The 21,572-nt window shown below is 40.6% G+C and overlaps 1 protein-coding gene and 1 non-coding gene across 3 annotated transcripts in view; both read right to left on the reverse strand.

Moving 5' to 3' along the window:
• srebf2 (sterol regulatory element binding transcription factor 2) overlaps window positions 1–21,572 on the reverse strand; it is an 88,317-nt gene that overhangs the window by 1,043 nt on the left and 65,702 nt on the right. For both annotated transcript variants that reach the window (XM_061884800.1, XM_061884798.1), the window contains 4 exons: window positions 18,872–19,043; window positions 14,529–14,705; window positions 6,337–6,448; window positions 1–1,791 (listed from right to left, as the gene is read on the reverse strand). The exon at window positions 1–1,791 is cut by the window's left edge and continues 1,043 nt beyond it. In XM_061884800.1, coding sequence (XP_061740784.1) covers window positions 1,589–1,791; window positions 6,337–6,448; window positions 14,529–14,705; window positions 18,872–19,043 — 664 coding nt within the window. In that variant the 3' untranslated portion in view covers window positions 1–1,588. The remainder of the gene's footprint in view (window positions 1,792–6,336; window positions 6,449–14,528; window positions 14,706–18,871; window positions 19,044–21,572) is intronic.
• On the reverse strand, window positions 15,058–15,187 carry LOC133541895 (small nucleolar RNA SNORA35). The gene has a single exon (XR_009804007.1). It is a non-coding gene; the product is annotated as a small nucleolar RNA SNORA35 (small nucleolar RNA).

Raw genomic sequence — 21,572 nt, forward strand, 5'->3', positions numbered from 1 at the left:
CCTCTTTAGCAATAAGGATCAAGATTTGAACTTGTGAAACCGAGTAAACGTTTCGTGGCGAACTATTAGATCAAAGTTTGGCGCCATGCCACGCCCACATATGGCGTAGGAAAAAATAGTTTTCAATTTATCATCACCTCTATGTGTAGTGTCTGTAATTGTAACCCCGACTCATTACGCCAAAGTTCCGAGGAAAAGTTCATTAAAGTGTGACCCCTTTTTTCGACGAATGATGGCAAACGAAAACCAAGATGGCCGACTTCCTGTTCGTTTTCAGGTATGGGATTCAGAGACTTTTTTGTGCGTCCCATCCTGATGGACGTTTGTTACAATTTTCGTGTCAATACGTGAAACTCGTAGGAGTGGCTTTTTTTTTCTTTTTCTAATCATAAAAACATGGCGAAGGAGAGCGGATTTTTAAATTTCAATTTAGGAACCCCAAAAACATATACATTTTCGCCGTACCTGACGCGCCTGCAAAATGTGGGGACTTTTCGTGCATTTGCAAAATATTTTTTACAATTTATCTTCACCCATCAGTTTAGTATCTGTCTCTGATCAGCTCAAGTGCACTACAAGCCAGTAGGAACATTGGGCACTTCAGGGTGTCATCATCACGTCTACCAAATAAGATCAAGATTTAAATATGTGGAGCCGAGTTATTAACGTTTCGTGTTTTGTGGCGAATTATCGGAGCAATGTTTGGCGCCGTGTCATGCCCACATCCTATGGCGTAGGCAAAATTTGTTTGCAATTCATCATCACCTATGTGTGTAGTCATTTTTACCGCAACTCATTTCGTCAAAGTCTCAAGGAGGAATTAGTTAAAGCACGACCCTTGTTTTTTGTTGAAAAACGGCAGATCAAAAACCAAGATGGCCGACTTCCTGTTCATTTTCAAGTACGGGTTTTTGAGACTTTTACGTACGATTTTGGTGCCAACATGCAAAACTGGTGGGTGGTGCTAGAGAGCCAATTTCGAAATTGTATTTTCACTTTTCACCGTACCTGACGCGCCTGCGAAATGCGGGGACTTGCTGGGATGGTTAAGAGCCTCAAAAAGGTGTTCAAACGTTTAGAGGAAAAAACAACAATTACAATGGGGCCCATCATTCACTCTTTATGAAGAAAAAAAAAGTCCCTCAGAGAGATTAATAGAACATTGCACCTTTAACATCCTCCAAGTTAAAGTTATTTTTCCCCACAGTATATTGTACTGTGTGTGAGGTAGACATGACACTACTTTGCGCTGAGCCTCTCTGTTTACGCCGTGTACAGCCCTTCAAAACAAAAGCCTGCAAACTTTGACTTTATAAAGTCAAGCTGATTATCCTGCAGCTTGGTATCAACAGCTATTTATTAATTTCAAAATTTTTTTTTATCACACCACTCCCTTTTTTAACTCCGAGATCACTTCACCTGATATTCCCTTGTTATTTTAAAAAGCAGCTAGTGTTGTACCACCAATGACCAAACGGTGGCGCCACTGTGCTAGAGCAGAGCAATTCAAGCAGCTGCACATGATTTGATTTCTATTATTTACATGCTGTAAATGAAGGAGTTCAACTGTGTGTGTGTGCGTGTGTGTTTAGGATGCAGCGATGCTCGTGCCGCCGCTCAGGCGCAACAGGATCTGCTGACAATCCTGTAGGGATCGGCGATCTCCCACCCGCTCCAGGGTGCGCTTGGCCTCGTTCAGCAGGTGGGCGCGGTGCCCTGGCGGGGCCAACAGGGGTATGGGCAGGTGGCGGCAGGCCAGCAAGATGGCATGAGCGCGCTCCCTCTCGCCCTCTGGCAACAGCGGGAAGAAGAGGAAACGTTTAGATTCTGCTGTATTCGTGTGGATCAACACTTGAGTGACTCACACTGTACACCCAACACATAAGGGACTTCAAATGCGGTCATTAAAAAAACTGATGAATAGATAAAGCAATATTAATCCTTGTGGATTATTGGGCGGAGGAAGCCAAAGAACTATCAAGCTTTCCATATCCAGGGGCATAGCGCCAAATTATGGGCCCCCATACAATAGACTACTAAGGGGCGCCCATCCCACTCCCGAAGACCTCGGCTCTGTCCCACCTTGGCACGTGTTTGTTATTTAATCGGAGGGAAAAAGACACGTATTTCAATGCTCAATCAGTTACCGTATTTTTCTGCTATAAATCGCAGTTTTTTTCATAGTTTGGGCGGGGGTGCGACATATACGCCGGAGTGACTTATATGTGAAATTATTAACACATTACCGTAAAATATCAAATATCGTTTATCTAATTCGCGGAAGAGACGAAGAAAATGTCAGCAATCGTCACACACGTCAGCAATCGTCACATACACGTCAGCAATCGTCACATACACGTCAGCAATCGTCACATACACGTCAACCAATAAGAATTCGGCGGGGGAGGGTAGAAGTGCAGAAGTGCATTGTGGGTCATGGAATGCTAACTGCTATATGCTACTGCCGTAGCTATTAAAAGGGATCATTTCATCGTTGGCGATAACATATAAAAACTGAGAAGGGCCGAACAAAAATTGGACCGAAAAGAAAATCATGTACTGCAGATTACACAATATCAAATAATATTATTCATCTCATTCGCGGAAGACACAGAGAAAATGTCAGCAATCGTCACACACACAAGCAATCGTCACATACACGTCAACCAATAAGAATTCGGTGGGGGAGGGTCATGGCAGAAGTGCATTGTGTGTCATAGAATGCTAACTGCTATATGCTACTGCTGTAGCTATTAAAAGGGATCATTTCATCGTTGGCGATAACTTATAAAAACTGAGAAGGGCCGAACAAAAATTGGACCGAAAAGGAAATCATGTACTGCAGATTACGAGCTGGACGTAGTGAAATATGCAGCAGAAAACAACAAAAGGAAGCGGCGCATACCTTTAGAATTGGCAGTGTTGTTCAAAAGCAACATCGAGGAAGAAGATTTCATTGGATTTATCGATTAGGAGTGACAAATTGTTTGGTAAACGTATAGCATGTTCTATATGTTATAGTTATTTGAATGACTCTTACCAGAATATGTTACGTTAACATAGCAGGCACCTTCTCAGTTGTTTATTTATGTGTCATATAACGTATACTTATTCAGCCTGTTGTTCACTATTCTTTATTTATTTTAAATTGCCTTTCAAATGTCTATTCTTGGTGTTGGATTTTATCAAATACATTTCCCCCCAAAATGTGACTTATACAACAGTGCGACGTATATATGTTTTTTTCCTTCTTTATTATGCATCGGCCGGTGCGACGCATACTCCGGAACGACTTATAATTCGAAAAATACGGTACATTTATTTGCATCAGCACTCTGGACAACACAATCACCAAGCTCCTTGGATTACATTAAGGTTATCAGACAGGTATTTCAATGCTTAATCAGATACATATATGAACAGACGTATTTTTGGGATGGCTGTTTTTTGAGCATCCCTACTTGGTACGTTTACCAGCACTAAAAAAATAATTATTGCAAGCATATGGTTGAAACGTTAATTCGGTTTTTGACTTTTTAAATTGGTTTTGAATAAAAAAAAAAAATCTAAAATTCTTCACAAAAAAAGTGCAAACAAATTAATTATAAAGTGGCCAAAATATGGTTTTACATAATCATATAACCACTCGGTTATAAATATGTCGAGTTTTCCTTGACTTCAGAGTGTGAAGTAGAGATTAGCGGATTCACGCAGGATTTCATCAGTGGATTATACGAATTACAAAAATACAAAGTTATTTACCATGATTATACAATTATTAGTCCCACTGTCTTTAAAAAAAAGTATCTTTCTAACTTTAATCAAGGGTCTTTGTGCAATGAGCGGTATAAGTGAAACTTAACTTTCTCTTATGCTGCCACAGATAGATTTATTACATTTTTAAAATAGATTTATTATATTTTTACCTTTTTTCTATCAGCTCATCCTTGTTCCAACATGTTGGTACTGTGTGTGAATGTTAAAGGGGAGCTTTGATGACATCCATGTTGAGTGAAGTGTTCCAAGCCGGTTTGCCGCTACCCAAGTGGGACGAACCATTTGCATTTTTGAAAGGGGGGTGTAGGTAGTTTCAGGCTATGTTTAAACTGCAGGGTCGGTCGGTGTAATTCAAAATGTTCTGTTAAATCCGATCTTTTAAGTGGCCGTTCACGTTACCAAAAAAAATTAGATTTCTGATGTGAATGCAACCTGACCTGTTGTGACGCCGCACGCACAGGAAGTAAACTTGGCTTCAGTTCTAATATGTCTCCTTACGGGCGCATTATGACAACTTCAAGGATACAAAGGAGGCCAGGGTCGGATACGAATAATTTGGAATTGCACTGTTCACACTGATGTGAAAAAATCCGATACAAGTCACGTACGGGAAAAAAAAAAGGTGGAATTGACCTGCAGTATGAACAAAACCTTAGATATTCTTAATTTGATTACAACAACCTTATTATTGAACTTTCCCTGCTATATAAATTGTACTTTTTTTATATGACATATTTTAATTAAATACTTCTTTTTTTTTCAAACTTTACAAAAGCCCAGGGGCCCCGGTACAACATCTCCACTTATCCCCCCGTATATATCAATAATAAGTCCGCTATGTAGACGAGGAGTAGACGAGATCCACCCGGAGTTCCTTAAGGCTCTGGATGCTGTGGGGCTGTCTTGGTTGACAAGACTCTGCAGCATTTCGTGAACTCTGGATTGGCAGACCGGGGTGGTGGTTCCTCTCTTTAAGAAGGGTAACCGGAGGGTGTGTTCCAACTATCGTGGGATCACACTCCTCAGCCTTCCCGGTAAGGTCTATTCAGGTGTACTGGAGAGGAGACTACGCCAGATAGTCGAAGTTCGGATTCAGGAGGAACAGTGTGGTTTTCGTCCCGGTCGTGGAAATGTGGAACAGCTCTTTACTCTCGGCAGGGTCCCTGAGGGTGCATGGGAGTTTGCCCAACCAGTCTACATGTGCTTTGTGGACTTAAAAAAGGCATTCAACCGTGTCCCTCGGGAAGTCCTGTGGGGAGTGCTCAGAGAGTATGTCTGATTGTGGCGGTCTGCTCCCTATACGATCAGTGTCAGAGCTTGCACCGCATTGCCGGCAGTAAGTCGGACACATTTCCAGTGAGGGTTGTACTCTGCCAAGCTGCCCTTTGTCACCGATTCTGTTCATAACTTTTACGGACAGAATTTCTAGGCGCAGTCAAGGCGTTGAGGGGATCCGGTTTGGAGGCTGCAGAATTAGGTTTTTGCTTTTTGCAGATGATGAGGTTCTGATGAATTCATCTGGCCAGGATCTTCAGCTCTCACTGGATCGGTTCGTAGCCGAGTGTGAAGCGACTGGGATGACAATCAGCACCTCCAAGTCCGAGTCCATGATTCTCGCCAGGAAAAAGGTGGAGTGCCAACTCGGGTTGGGGAGAAGACCCTGCCCCAAGTGGAGGAGTTCAAATACCTCGGAATTTTGTTCACGAGTGAGGGAAGAGTGGATCGTGAGATTGACAGGCGGATCGGTGCAGCGTCTTCAGTAATGCAGACGCTGTATCGATGCGTTGTGGTGAAGAAGGAGCTGGGCTGGAAGGCACACCTCTCAATTTACCAGTCAATCTACATTCCCATCCTCACCTATGGTCACGAGCTTTGGGTTATGACCAAAAGGACGAGATCACGGGTACAAGTGGCCGAAATTAGTTTCCTCCGCCGGGTGGCGGGGCTCTCCCTTAGAGATAGGGCGAGAAGCTCTGCCATTCGGGACGAGCTCAAAGTAAAGCCGCTGCTCCTCCACATCGAGAGGAGCCAGATGAGGTGGTTCGGGCATCTGGTCAGGATGCCACCGGAACGCCTCCCTAGGAAGGTGTTTCGGGCACGTCCGACCGGTAGGAGGCCACGGGGAAGACTATGTCTCCAGGCTGGCCTGGGAACGCCTCGGGATTCCCCGGAAAGAGCTGGACAAAGTGGCTGGGGAAAGGAGGGTCTGGGCTTCCCTCCATAGGCTGCTGCCCCTGAGAGCCGACTTCGTTATCAATGTTGCTTTCATAGAGCAGATTCTTCAACATGCTCAAAGATACCCAAGCGACCTGGCAAGTATGTGAAGTGTTAAACAGTTTTGAGATATCCGACTATTTGTAAGGTTTTCTAATGTGACATGACTGTCCCGTACACAATGCATATTGAATATTTTCGAAACAAAATGTTCTGTTTGGTCCTTAGTTGTTTGATATAACGTCTCCTCATTTAGGGAACTGCAGAAGAACAGGTACGGATTATGCGAACGCATGTCAAGCAAAGGCAATTCTTAAACTAAAGCAGACATGACATGTTCTTTACCTGCAGCGCAGGAGCCCTGTGTTCTACGTCGCAGGTTGTGATCCAGCAGCTGGTGTGTCCTTGTGGGACAGGCTCCGGCCATCAGCCTCACTGTGGTCTCATGGAGGAACACCTATAGGAAAATACATACCGCACTGTACATGTTAGCCAGATTCACTGAAAGGTAAAGTGGATTTTATGTTTTATTCTTAGTCCCTGCAGAGACCTGGCTGTTAAAGAGTCTTGGGATTTCAAACTGAGTGCATCCCGAGGCTGATTGTGGGTGCGTGTCAGCAGGGCTCTTTGCTGTAGTTTTGACTTAATAAAGAGATAACGGTACTTAAGTTGATCCACCACCCCCTTGCTATGTTTGTTTGATATTCAGTACAGAATATCGCTTCATACTGGGTTCAAAGTGCAAAAACCTTTAATAAAAAATGTATTTTTGTCAAAGCTGGAACCAATTAGTCCAATTTTCCTACAGGGCCAGGAGGGGCACAGAGGATGTTGTGGCTTGCCTACTGCATCCCCTCCTTCAGCATCTGGACTACCCAGGCAACTTTGCCAGGATACTCTTTGTGGACTTCAGCTCCGCCTTCAACTCCCTACAGAAGCATCTACTGATCCGGAAACTACACCATCAATCAATCAATCAATGTTTACTTATATAGCCCTAAATCACTAGTGTCTCAAAGGGCTGCACAAACCACCACGACATCCTCGGTAGGAAAACTCACACCCAGTGGGACATTGGTGACAATAATGACCCAGTGGGACGTCGGTGACAATGATGACTATGAGAACCTTAGAGAGGAGGAAAGCAATGGATGTCGAGCGGATCCAACATGATACTGTGAAAGTTCAAAGTTCAATCCACAATGGATACAACACAGTCGCGAGAGTCCAGTCCAAAGAGGATCCAAGACACAGCAGCGAGAGTCCCGTTCACAGCGGAGCCAGCAGGAAACCATCCCAAGCGTAGGCGGACCAGCAGCGCAGAGATGTCCCCAGCCGATACACAGGCGAGCAGTACATGGCCACCGGATCGGACCGGACCCCCTCCACACGGGAGAGTGGGACATAGAAGAAAAAGAAAAGAAACGGCAGATCAACTGGTCTAAAAAGGGAGTCTATTTAAAGGCTAGAGTATACAAATGAGTTTTAAGGTGAGACTTAAATGCTTCTACTGAGGTGGCATCGCGAACTGTTACCGGGAGGGCATTCCAGAGTACTGGAGCCCGAACGGAAAATGCTCTATAGCCCGCAGACTTTTTTTGGGCTTTGGGAATCACTAATAAGCCGGAGTCCTTTGAACGCAGATTTCTTGCCGGGACATATGGTACAATACAATCGGCAAGATAAGATGGAGCTAGACCGTGTAGTATTTTATACGTAAGTAGTAAAACCTTAAAGTCACATCTTAAGTGCACAGGAAGCCAGTGCAGGTGAGCCAGTACAGGCGTAATGTGATCAAACTTTCTTGTTCTTGTCAAAAGTCTAGCAGCCGCATTTTGTACCAACTGTAATCTTTTAATGCTAGACATGGGGAGACCCGAAAATAATACGTTACAGTAGTCGAGGCGAGACGTAACAAACGCATGGATAATGATCTCAGCGTCTTTAGTGGACAGAATGGAGCGAATTTTAGCGATATTACGGAGATGAAAGAAGGCCGTTTTAGTAACGCTTTTAATGTGTGCCTCAAAGGAGAGAGTTGGGTCGAAGATAACACCCAGATTCTTTACCGTGTCGCCTTGTTTAATTGTTTGGTTGTCAAATGTTAGAGTTGTATTATTAAATAGAGTTCGGTGTCTAGCAGGACCGATAATCAGCATTTCCGTTTTTTTGGCGTTGAGTTGCAAAAAGTTAGCGGACATCCATTGTTTAATTTCATTAAGACATGCCTCCAGCTGACTACAATCCGGCGTGTTGGTCAGCTTTAGGGGCATGTAGAGTTGGGTGTCATCAGCATAACAGTGAAAGCTAATACCGTATTTGCGTATGATGTCACCTAGCGGCAGCATGTAGATGCTGAAGAGTGCAGGGCCAAGGACCGAACCCTGGGGAACTCCACACGTTACCTTAACGTAGTCCGAGGTCACATTGTTATGGGAGACACACTGCATCCTATCAGTAAGATAAGAGTTAAACCAAGACAGGGCTAAGTCTGACATACCAATTCGTGTTTTGATACGTTCTAATAAAATGTTATGATCGACGGTATCGAAAGCAGCGCTAAGATCGAGGAGCAGCAACATAGATGACGCATCAGAATCCATCGTTAGCAATAGATCATTAGTCATTTTTGCGAGGGCTGTCTCCGTGGAGTGATTTGCCCTGAAACCGGATTGAAAGGTTTCACATAGATTGTTAGACGCTAAGTGTTCATTTAACTGCTCCGCAACAATTTTTTCAAGGATTTTTGAAATAAAGGGAAGGTGAGACACCGGTCGGTAATTTACCATGAGGTCAGGATCGAGGTTAGGTCTTTTAAGAAGAGGATGAATAACCGCTTTTTTGAATGCTAGGGGAACAGTGCCCGAGGAGAGTGATAAGTTTATAATATTTAGCACTGATGGACCTAATAATACAAAGAGCTCCTTGATCAGTTTCCCAGGAAGAGGGTCAAGTAAACATGTTGTCTGTTTTATTCCATTTACACGTTGTAACAATTCCTCTAATGTTATTTCCTCAAAACGAGAGAAAGTATTTTGGAGGGTAGTATCCGCCGTATATACAATCGTGTCAGTGTTAATAGAACCCCGTTGTAGCTGGGACGCATTGTCTTTAATCTCCTTTCTAATGACTTCAATTTTCTTACTAAAGAATTGCATAAAGTCATCAGCTGAGTGGGTTGAGCTACTGGAAGGAGTCCCTTGTTGGGTTAGCGATGCTACCGTACTAAACAAAAATTTAGGATCGTTTTTACTACGGTGGATGAGATTTGAGTAATATTTAGCTTTAGCTAAGGTAAGCATGTGTTTATAAGTTATTAAACCATCACTCCATGCTTGATGGTGCACCTCAAGTTTAGTCGTGCGCCATTTGCGTTCCAGCTTTCTACATAATAATTTCTGAGCTCTAGTTTCTTCTGTAAACCACGGGGTGCGCTTTTTTGGAGCCTTTTTTAACTTTAGCGGTGCTATGTTATCAATGGTTTCGCGCAGGGCGTCGTTAAAGTTGTTAGTGAGGTTATCAATAGAGCCCACATACTTTGGGAATGGTGCCATTACCGAGGGCAGTAGGTCAGCAAGAGTTGTCGTTGTGGCTGTATTAATGTTGCGGCTGCTATAGCAGTTATTATTATTATTAGTTTGACGAACATGCGTCTGAACCTCGAATTTTATAAGGTAATGATCAGACAATACTTTAGTATACGGGAGTATCGTAACTTTGGAAACGGTGATGCCCCTGACAAGCACTAGGTCTATCGTATTACCGTTGCAATGCGTGGGTTCATTTATTATTTGTGTGAGACCACAGCTATCAATTACAGTCTGGAGCGCTACGCACGGTGGGTCCGATGGGGTATTCATATGGATATTAAAGTCCCCCATTATGATTATATTATCGGCGTGTGTCACTAGATCAGCAACGAACTCTGAGAATTCATTAATAAAGTCCCAATAGGGCCCTGGGGGGCGGTAGATAACAGCCAGGTGTAGAGGCAGCTCAACATCACCCCTCAGCTGATCCACCTCACCCACAACTTCCTCACCTACCGACTGTAAGCAGTAAGGGTGGGCTCAAACACATCCTCGATGCTTACCATCAACACCGGGGTCCCACAGGGATGTGTGTTGAGCCCTTTCCTGTACACATTCTACACCAATGAGTGCAGTAGCATCTCACCCACCAAAACATACTTAAAATACTCAGATGACACAGCCATTCTCGCACTCCTCTCCAACAGTCAATCCATCCTGGACTATCATAACACAGTCAAACATTTCAGATTCATGAACAGCCAGTTATCTGGAAATCAATGTCAATAAAACAGAAGAAATATGGTTCAACCCCCCCTCACCTCAGCACCCCATCATCATAAACACACACAGTTAAAACAGTTGACACTTTTAAATACCTGCAAATGTGTTGGTCATGTTTTGTTATTTTTGTTTTGTGACGTGTAATGTCTATATGTTTAAATGTACGGCAGTGAAAATGAATTTCCCCAACGTGGACCAATAAATCTAAATCTAAATCTGTCTAAATCGTTTCTTATTTGGATATTTGCTTCAATAAACAAACTGTTAATCAACATCAAACTGCCTCACATTGTTGCTCAGATTAAATTGAATGACAAAACTTTTCTTTCTTCTACATATAAAAAAAGCAATATTAAACAGTTTCTTGTCAACTCATCATGCTTATTTTATTACAGCATTTGGGAAGCCTGTAGTTGATTTTTATTTTGTAAAAGTTATATTTGTATCAATATGTGATAACAGGGACCCTGCCATTCAAAACTAGGCTGCTACATTACTAATGATTAATGTAACTATAGCTGAAACAAAAGTACAATAGCAATAGGAGAGACTATTAATTCCTGAACACCATGGAGTTCATGTAGGCTTTATGATGCAGCTACATTATTATATCAACTATCACAGACAGAAACTCTTCATTTAACATCATGTCTTTTTTTTGCTGCTTCAACACAGCTCAATCAACTTTCAATAAAGTGAAATAACAGACAGACAGGGCTTTGCTGTCGTAACACACGCACACACACACACACATGCGCTTTAAACACGCACCGCTGATTGGCTCTTATCGCTCTGAATGTTGAGAATGTCTGTGATTTTGGTTTTATTAAAAACAAACAAATCTAGCGCCTTTTTGTGGTGTTATTATAGAATGTACTCGTGTTTAGGGACTCTACTTTGTCCCTCGCTGTCTCTAGCAAAAAGAGAGCTGCAGTGTGATGATACAGAATGCTTTTTTTGCTAAGCATGTTAGCTAATGCTAACTACGCTAGCCCCATTACATTTCGATAGCACCTACAAATATGGATTAAAACACTCCTACAAACACACATGATGTTTGAAGAAAATATTCTTAAAAACGTACAGTTGAATGTCTTGAAAGTGAAAATGTAAACATCCACTGTAACAAGTGTTTTCCAATAACTCATAGTGTTTGTACTCCTGTGTAACAATGTAACTAAAACAATTCTTACTTATTCAATTGTCCCAAGTGTGTTTGTTGGAGTGTTTTAATCCATTTTTTGTAGGTGCTATCGTAATGTAATGAAGATACCGTCGTTACCATTACCTAATATGCTAACAGGTTTACGAGTGTCTGTGTTAGTATTTTTTAACTTAAAATGGCATTATTTTTGTTGTGTTTTAGTTCCACAAATTCCTCAATAAATTCACCAAAACGTCACTGTGGAGTCTGTGTAGCTGATTGGAGAGTTACCTCGTGCAGCAAGTGGTTCCCTGACGATGACTTCTGTTTTGTTTGAACATCCATTTTACTGCTGTGTTACAGACACCGATTAGAAACAATTAAGGCATGTGGGGCAAAAAAGTATTTAGTCAGACACCGATTGTGCAAGTTCTCCAACTTAAAATGATGACAGAGGTCCGTAATTTTCATCATAGGTACACTTCAACTGTGAGAGACAGAATGTGAAAAAAAAATCCAGGAATTCACATTGTAGGAATTTTAAAGAATTTATTTGTAAATTACGGTGGAAAATAAGGATTTGGTCAACCATTCAAAGCTCTCACTGATGGAAGGAGGTTTTGGCTCAAAATCTCACGATACATGGCCCAATTCATTCTTTCCTTAACACGGATCAATCGTCCTGTCCCCTTAGTAGAAAAACAGCCCCGAAGCATGATGTTTCCACCCCCATGCTTCACAGTAGATATGGTGTTTTTGGGATGGAACACAGTATTCTTCTTCCTCCAAACACGACGAGTTTGAGTTTATACCAAAAAGTTGTATTTTGGTTTCATCTGACCACATGACATTCTCCCAATCCTCTGCTGTATCATCCATGTGCTCTCTGGCAAACTTCAGATGGGCCTGGACATGCACTGGCTTAAGCAGGGGGACATGTCTGGCACTGCAGGATCTGATTTCCTGTCGGCGTTGTGTGTTACTGATGGTAACCTTTGTTACTTTGGTCCCAGCTCTCTGCAGGTCATTCACCAGGTCCCCCCATGTGGTTCTGGGATTTTTGCTCACCGTTCTCATGATCATTTTGACCCCATGGGATGATATATTGCGTGGCGCCCCAGATCGAGGGAGCTTATCAGTGGTCTTGTATGTCTTCCATTTTCTGATAATTGCTCCCACAGTTGATTTTTTCACACCAAGTTGCTTGCCTATTTTAGATTCACTCTTCCCAGTCTGGTGCAGGTCTACAATTATTTTCCTGGTGTCCTTTGACAGCTCTTTGGTCTTGGCCATAGTGGAGTTTGGTCTTACTGTTTGAGGCTGTGGAAAGGTGTCTTTTATACAGATAACGAGTTCAAACAAGTGCCATTAATACAGGTAACGAGTGGAGGACAGAAGAGCTTCTTAAAGAAGAAGTTACAGGTCTGTGAGAGCCAGAGATCTTCCTTGTTTGAAGTGACCAAATACTTATTTTCCACCATAATTTACAAATAAATTATTTAAAATTCCTACAATGTGAACTCCTGGATTTTTTTTTCACATTCTGCCTCTCACAGTTGAAGTGTACCTACGATGAAAATTACATACCTCTGTCATCATTTTAAGTGGGAGAACGTGCAAAATCGGCGGCTGACTAATAACTTGTTTTCCCCACTGTATATAAGCATTTACAAAATATTTCTGTGTAAATAACTAATTTCACAATGTATGTATCTGCGGATTATTGTCCGGTGTGGCTAATATAAGAACTACAAAAAAAGTTTCCTTTTAAAATTAAGTGGGTGCAGCTTATAAAATGGGACGGCTAATTTAAGGATTTTTCTTCACTGATGGCCATAAAGCAAATAGTTTTCATAAAATACATGCAAAGACACTTAAATGGTCTGTTGTTGTTTGTGCCATGGCGCCATCTTTTGGACAAGTTTGCTTACTGCGGGTGCTGCTGGGTGAATGCCTGCAAGGGTTTTCTGCTGTTTAAAGCTTTGAACCAGATATAGAAGTGTGTTTTGTCTTCCAATCATCCATAGTGTTTATACTCGTATGGAAGATTTGTAAGTTTTACAATGTAACTAAAACAATTCTTACTTACTCAACCGTCCCGTGTGTGTTCGTAGGAGTGTTTTAATCCGTATGTGCTATTGCTATGTAATGAAGCTAGCGTCGTTAACATTAGCTAATATGCTAAAATGTTTACAAGTATATGTGTTAGTCTTTTTCAACTTACAATGACATTATTTTTGTAATGTTTCAGTTTTACAAATTCACCAATATGTCACTGTGGAGTTTTTGAGTCTGTTTAGCTGATTGGAGAGCTAGCTTCCGCAGCTAGTGGGTCCATGACGATGACTTCTGTTTTGTTTGATCAGCCGTTTTACTGTCGTATCACAGACACCTTTTGGAAACAATTATGGTATGTAAATAAACCTATTCATCCATCCATTTTCTACCGCTTGTCCCGTTCTGGGTCGCAGCGGTGCTGGAGCCTATCTCAGCTGCATTCGGGCGGAAGGCGGCGTACACCCTGGGCATGTCGTCACCTCATCACAGGGCCAACACAACAGTCACACTGACATTCACACACTAGGGCCAATTTACTTTTGCCATTAAACTTATCCCCAGGTGCATGTCTTTGGAGGTGGGAGGAAGTCAGAGTACCCGGAGGGAACCCACGTAGTCATGGGGAGAACATTCAACTTCCAAACTGTTCCGAGCGCAGGATCGAACCCAGGACCTTCGTATTGTGAGGCTAACCCCTCTTCCACCGTGTTCATTTACAGAATATTTATGTGTAAATAACTTATTTCACAACGTATATATCCGCGACTTATGTCCGGTGCGGCTAATATATGGAAAATATTATATTCTTCTAAAATTTGGTGGGTGAGGCTTATGCACCAATGCAAAATCGCCAGAAAAAAACACAGTCATTAAGTTTCCATTCAATGTTATTGTAAGGACTTTGAAACTACAACATCTACAATACCTACATCCCTAGTAAACAATGATGACTTTCAGCTCCTGGGAACTTTGCCAAAACCATTTGCATCTATGTTAGGTTAATGTTTTGCCATGGGGTTTACCTTATGTTGCGCCTGTCTGGACGACTGTGTGAGCTTTCTCAGTGCACTCAGGTCATTCTGAAAACCTGCCAGCTGGGATGCAGGTGCTGGGCCACGGTCTCCATGAGTGCTGCTGCCTCGCTGCCATAAACTTGTCCTCAAGGTAAGCAAAAGATCACACACCAGGAGCTCCATCGCCTTGGAAGAAAAATAAAAATATACATCTATTTTACAAAATAAAATATTAAATTTTGTATGGGGTAAGTCTTGCAAGGATCTTTATTTGTCATTTCCATTAAAATTGACATAACTGAGTCCCATCGCGCTTACCACCCTATCTTATTCACAAATAAAAACCATAACAATATGATATTAAGTGCTGTCGATTGTGATAGGTGGGTTGTGTAGTGGGTGCGAGCTGATCTGGGAGACCTCTGTAATGCACTGCAGAAACACTGCACTGGGCTTGCAGATCATGCAATGCAACTACAATGCACCACAGCCACCTCCTGCCATCTTGTGTTCAGGTCCGTGCAGGGTTTTGTGTTTTTTTTGTTCTCAGCCTTCGAAACGGGTGAGCCAGTGGTCGATGTCAACCCTTCTGCAAAGTGAGATTTTTCTAGCACTGGAATGAGATTGGAAAACCACGACAGAGGAAGTCCAGTCACTTGACAGTGCAAATGTTTCTTTCAAGTATTGTTATTTTAGGCGTCTCTATGGTCTTCTTCTGCCTCAGGAACTACCAAAGGTCCATTTACAGTTCTTCATGGGAGGTCCCAGAAAGGCGGTTAGTGAAGACTTTTTAAACACATATCAATAGAAAGACAGAATAATACGTTAATAATTGTGAAGTGAGACCTACACTGTTACAATGTGTCAGATGATATAAATGTTGATGACTGAAATATGCTGATAGCAAATCCCACCCTCCGGACTGTAAATAACTCAATGTATATACTCTGATGATTAACTTGTGTGATGACTGTATTATGCTGATAGTATATATTTGTACCATGAATTGATTAACGTGGACCTAGGGCCGGGCGATATATTGATATACTCGATGTATCGCGTGTTTGTCTCTGTGCAATATAGAAAATGACTATATCGTGATATTGGAGTATACGTTCTCACGCAGTTGCTTTTAGCTGCGGGCATTACACTACAGCAAGGGTCACCAACCTTTTTGAAACCAAGAGCTACTTCTTGGGTACTGATTAATGCAAAGGGCTACCAGTTTGATACACACTTAAATACATTGCCAGAAATAGCTAATTTACCTTTAATAAATAAATCTATATATATTAAAAAAATTGGTATTTCTGTCTGTCATTCCGTCCTACATTTGTTTTCCTTTTACGGAAGGTTTTTTGTAGAGAATAAATGATGAAAAAAAACACTTAATTGAACGGTTTAAAAAAGGAGAAAACACGAAAAAAATGAAAATTTAATTTTGAAAAATAGTTTATCTTCAATTTCGACTATTTAAAATTCAAAATTCAACTGAAAAAAATTAAGAGAAAAACCAGCTAATTTGAATCTTTTTGAAAAAATTAAAAAAAGAATTTATGGAACATCATTAGTCATATTTCCAGATTAAGATTAAATAGGTTAAACTCCAATCTGCACTTTGTTAGAATAAAAAACAAATTGGACTAACCTATATTTCTAACAAAGACAAATCATTATTTCTTCTAGATTTTCCAGAACAAAAATTTTAAAATAAATTCTAAATACTTTAAAATAAGATTTAAATTTGATTCTACAGATTTTCTAGATTTGCCAGATTAATATTTTTGAAGAAATATTTCACAAATATTCTTCGTAGAAAAAAAAAAAGCTAAAATGAAGAATTAAATTAAAACGTATTTATTATTCTTTACAATAAATAAATAAAAAATTGAACATTGATTTAAATTGTCTGGAAAGAAGAGGAAGGAATTTAAATGGTAAAAAGGTATATGTGTTTAAAAATCCTAAAATCATGTTTAAGGTTGTATTTTTTCTCTAAAATTGTCTTCCTGAAAGTTTTAATAAGAAAAGTAAAAAAATAAATTAATTTATTTAAACAAGTGAAGACCAAGTCTTTAAAATATTTTATTGGATTTTTAAATTCTATTTGAGGTTTTCTCTCTTAGAATTAAAAATGTCGAGCAAAGCGAGACCTACTTGCTTGTAAATAAAAACAATTTAAAAAAATAGAGGCAGCTCACTGGTAAGTGCTGCTATTTGAGTTATTTTTAGAACAGGCCAGCGGGCTACTCATCTGGTCCTTACGGGCTACCTGGTGCCCACGGGCACCGCGTTGGTGACCCCTGCACTACAGGCTCTCCTTGCTGTTTCTTGTCTCTCCTTCTCACAGACAGCAAACGCACTTTCTTACATAAGTCACGTTCTGTCACGTCATACGTCACATATGTATGTATACGCCTTCGCGTAGCAGAGAGGTAGCAGCACTGGTAACGTTAGCTGCGATGCTAGCGCAGCCGTGCGAGTTGTAGTACGAGAGAAAGAAGGTGCGAATCTGGTAACAAATGAAGGAAGAATTAATTCCCACGAAAAACAGCAGAGGGGGTCCATCGTCTGGCGGTGGTTTGGCTTCAAGTGGGAATATGTTGAACAGACAACCGTAATTTGTCAACTGTGGGGCAGAAGCTCTGCTATTAAACGTAGCATTACTGCTAATATGTAGCATCATTTGAAAAGTCACCTGCTAGAAAATGAAGAGTGATTACTCCGCATGTCAACATCTCCAGTCGGTGCCACACGCCCACACCATCAAAATGCCGAGGCAAACATTTCCAGATCAACACCGTATGAAAAATCTTTACATATTTTCCTTCTCTGCATGAAAGTTTAAAATGAGGATATATTAATGCAGTAGGAAGAAGAATGTTTTAATGTAGACACATAGAATCATCATACTGCTGTGATTATATGCATCTAGTGTTAATTCAAGGCTAAGGCAAAATATCGAGATATATATCGTGTATCGCAATATGGCCTAAAAAATATCCCGACATTAAAAAAAGGTCATATCGCCCAGCCCTACGTGGAACCCGACTTAAAGAAGTTGAAAAACGTATTCAGGTGTTACCATTTAGTGGTCAATTGTACGGAATCTATTAATAGAAGTTTCAATTATTCAATCAATCAATCCGTCTCGTCCAGAAATTTCAGATAATACTGATACCGGTAAGAATGTTCTGTATATTTGTGTTCAAATTTAAAAACATTAAAATGTCTTGTCAATAAATGTTTATTGTTTAAAAAAACAAAACTAAGTTTAATTCAACATTCAGCTGTGATGTCCACTTATCTTGTTTTCTTACACATTTCTGTCATTGTAAGCTCTTAAGTATTGCATATTACACACCAGCAGTTTGATTGCAACGTGCATCTCAGTTGTAGTTTTCAACACCACATTTAAGTGTTGAAATTGCCGTGTAAAATCGCTAATGATAAATGGTAGTATGTGTATAGCAATTAGCATCAAGCTAGCACATTTTGTAAAAATAAAACATACCTGTATTATTAAGGACCCAAAATGGCACCAATAATAAGACATATATATGTTTTTTATTTCACAGTATTATGTAAAACCAACTTTTCTTAACTATTTGTTCTAACTCTTGTGTATTTGGGATCTGCAGAAGTCCCGAAAATGTGCGTGCGTCTGCTGTTGTACTCAACAAGCTCATTATTTTCCCCTATCCTCTTGTTGTGGGGCATTTATCCTCCGCTGTTGCCATTTCTAATACAAAGTAGCGTACACCTCTAACTCATATCTGTCAGTAGCTTCGCTATGGAAGCACTAACAATTACCGGTACAACAAAGATAACGGGGAGAAGACGCTGTCTAAGTGGAAGCACGTAAATAAGACCCGTCCACCAAACTGCGCACTCTGAATAGACGACTTGAAGATGGTCTTTAAAACAATCTATGCAACATTGAAACCACCATTACATGTTATGTAGACCACAAGGACGTGTTTTAAATGTACAAAAAAAATCATTAATATGACCCCTTTAATGCGCCTTATGTATAAAAATAGACCCAAATCCACCCGTTCATGGGCAATGTGCCTTATACTTCGAGGCACTCCAACTGAGTGCTTGACTTCCTTCTATCCCGGCCAAATGCTTCAGCTGTTGCCGAGTTTGCAACCGGATGTGATATGTGTGCATTAAAGGTTTCAAAATATGGCACTGTTCGGTGCCCAGTACCAATAAAAATGCTGAATTCGGTGCCCATCCAAAAAGAAGAGATTGCATTTTCCCCAAAAATATTTTCCAAGGCCTACTACCACAAACCCAAACGCTGTAGTGAAACAGATTTAACAACAATATTGTTTGATTTCTACCTGGTCTAGACAACTCTCCGGCTGGCCGAGGTGCAAAGAGATGCTGGAGCGTAGGTAATTGCTGGCTTGGTGACAACTGGACAGGCAGGCTTGTGTCCCGTCTCCCTTCAGAGGCAACAGACTCTTCTGAACTGACTTGCATAGTAACAGCACAGCTCTGGGCAGTGGGTGTCTGAAACCAAAAAGAGGACAACAATACAATGAGGAAATGATCCTTAAAGGAAAACTGCACTTTTTTTTAGAATGTTGTCGTTCAAAATCATTATGAGACAAGAACACATATGTGGGTTTTCTTTATAGAATTTTAAAGAGGATAGAAAATGCTTGCAGAATGTGGCCAATGAGAGTCACCGTTGTAGCCTTCAAAGCCTCTAAGACAACTTCAAAACCCTCCATCGACGTTTTATACACACTGCAAGTATATATATATATATATAATGCAGTAACAGACACCTTCATAACAATATGTAATATGTTTTATATACACACTGCAAGTATATACACAATGTAGTAACAGACACCATCATAACAATATGTAATATGTTTTATATACACACTGCAAGTATATATTTAAAATGTAGTAGACACCTTCATAACAATATATGATATGTAGAATATACACAATGCAAGTATATATTTAAAATGTAGTAGACACCTTCATAACAATATATGATATGTAGAATATACACGATGCAAGTACATATTTTATATATAAATATATATATATATATATATAGATAAGATGTGTATGTGTGGGGGGGGAATGATTGCTGAATGAATAACACCTGCACCTGCCTGCGAATCCTTTTTGTCTTATATATAGAGAGGTGTATGGTTACTTCTGTTGACCGTGACAGGCTATCTTTTTCAATCATAGTCTTGTCCATACAGTCCTGCAGATCCATCTGCATGTAATTTTTGCTTTTTACTAAAAGGGAAAATAAATCACCCTCAAACTGCAGTAATGACTTCATGTTGCATCCTTGGACCCAGCGTCTCAGACTGCTTCCTACTCTCAATGTCTGATTTGTTTCTGATAGTCGCACAACACCAAGTATGTCATTATTATGACTTAGTAAGTCAATATTTTGACTTAGCAATTTACTAAGTCAGAATAATGACAAAATAATTATTTACTAAGTCAAAATAATCACAAAATAATGACTTAAGTCAGATTAATAAGCGTTTCCAATAAGCGTTTTAAAAAATGGGTTAAAAGTGGGGCCACATGCTGACATGTGCTCAACTCATCATGCTTAATTTATTACAGCATTTGGTATTGGTGATGTTACTAGTAGTTGACTGGGAGGTGTTTATTATAATTTTGGGAGAGTTCGCTGCCTTATGCTTACCTGCTAAACACCTTTCTGCTTACCACACCGCAGTAGCACTGACTACATGCGCTCTGAATACACACTGATGATTGGCTGTTACATGCACTCTGAATATGCACTGCTCCTTGACTGTTACCGCTATGCGTGTAACCAATCAGATGGTTCTGTGGGTGGGACAATGCTGGGTGCTGCAGAGACTAACTGACAGAGGCAGTACGAAGCGGACAGCTTTCTAGGCCACCTTAACAGCAAAGTGCTGCAGGAAACCCTGGTACTATATACACACTGCAACTATATATATATATATAAAGTAGTAACAGACAGCTTCATAACAATATTTAGTATGTACAATATACACACAACATGTATATATATAATGTAGTAACAGACAGCTTCATAACAATATGTAATATGTACAATATACATACTGCAAGTATATATATTAATAATAATAATAATGGATTAGATTTATATCGCGCTTTTTTATTGTTATATACTCAAAGCGCTCACAGAGAAGTGGGAACCCATCATTCATTCACACCCGGTGGTGGTAAGCTACATCTGTAGCCACAGCTGCCCTGGGGTAGACTGACGGAAGCGTGGCTGCCAGTTTGCGCCTACGGCCCCTCCGACCACCACCAATCATTCATTCACCAGTGTGAGCGGCACCGGGGGCAAAGGGTGCCCAAGGACACAATGGCAGCGACTTTGATGTCAATAGGTGGGAAGCGAACCTGCAACCCTCAGGTTTCTGGCACGGCCGCTCTACCCACTACGCCATGCCGCCCCTATATATACTGTATATATATAATGTAGTAACAGACATCTTCATAACAATATGTAACACATACAATATACACACTACAAGTGTATATATATAATATAGTAACAGACACCTTCATAACAATATGTAATATGTACATTATTTAGGTAATTTTAATCATTGGCGGGACTGACTTCCTCCGGGCATTTATTTCAGTTTACATAGCAGGGCACTTCCGACTTCTGGTAACAACTAATTATTAGACAAATGAGGATTCACAACCTTATCTTTTTTAAGCTGAATATAGGGAGGATGAATTGATAGGGATGATGAACTGCTGGTTCTAGAAGCAAGCATGAAGGAAGGGTGAGACATTGAAGCAGACGAAAACTGAGAGAGTGAAGAGAAAGTGACTTTGGCGCTATAAATGTGGAATATGAAGTCAAGCTTTTTCGACATTAATGGAGTGCTTGCCCAAACAAACCGGAAAAAGCGTCGCCGGCCAGCTGGAGACAAACGCACAACTGTCCATCAAGCGTGTTATTACAACTACAGTATGTACTATGTACAGTATGTAGCTATGTACAAAAAAACATGAAATAAT

This window comes from Nerophis ophidion, linkage group LG23 (genome assembly GCF_033978795.1).
Source record: "Nerophis ophidion isolate RoL-2023_Sa linkage group LG23, RoL_Noph_v1.0, whole genome shotgun sequence".
Classification (NCBI taxonomy): Eukaryota; Metazoa; Chordata; class Actinopteri; order Syngnathiformes; family Syngnathidae; genus Nerophis; species Nerophis ophidion.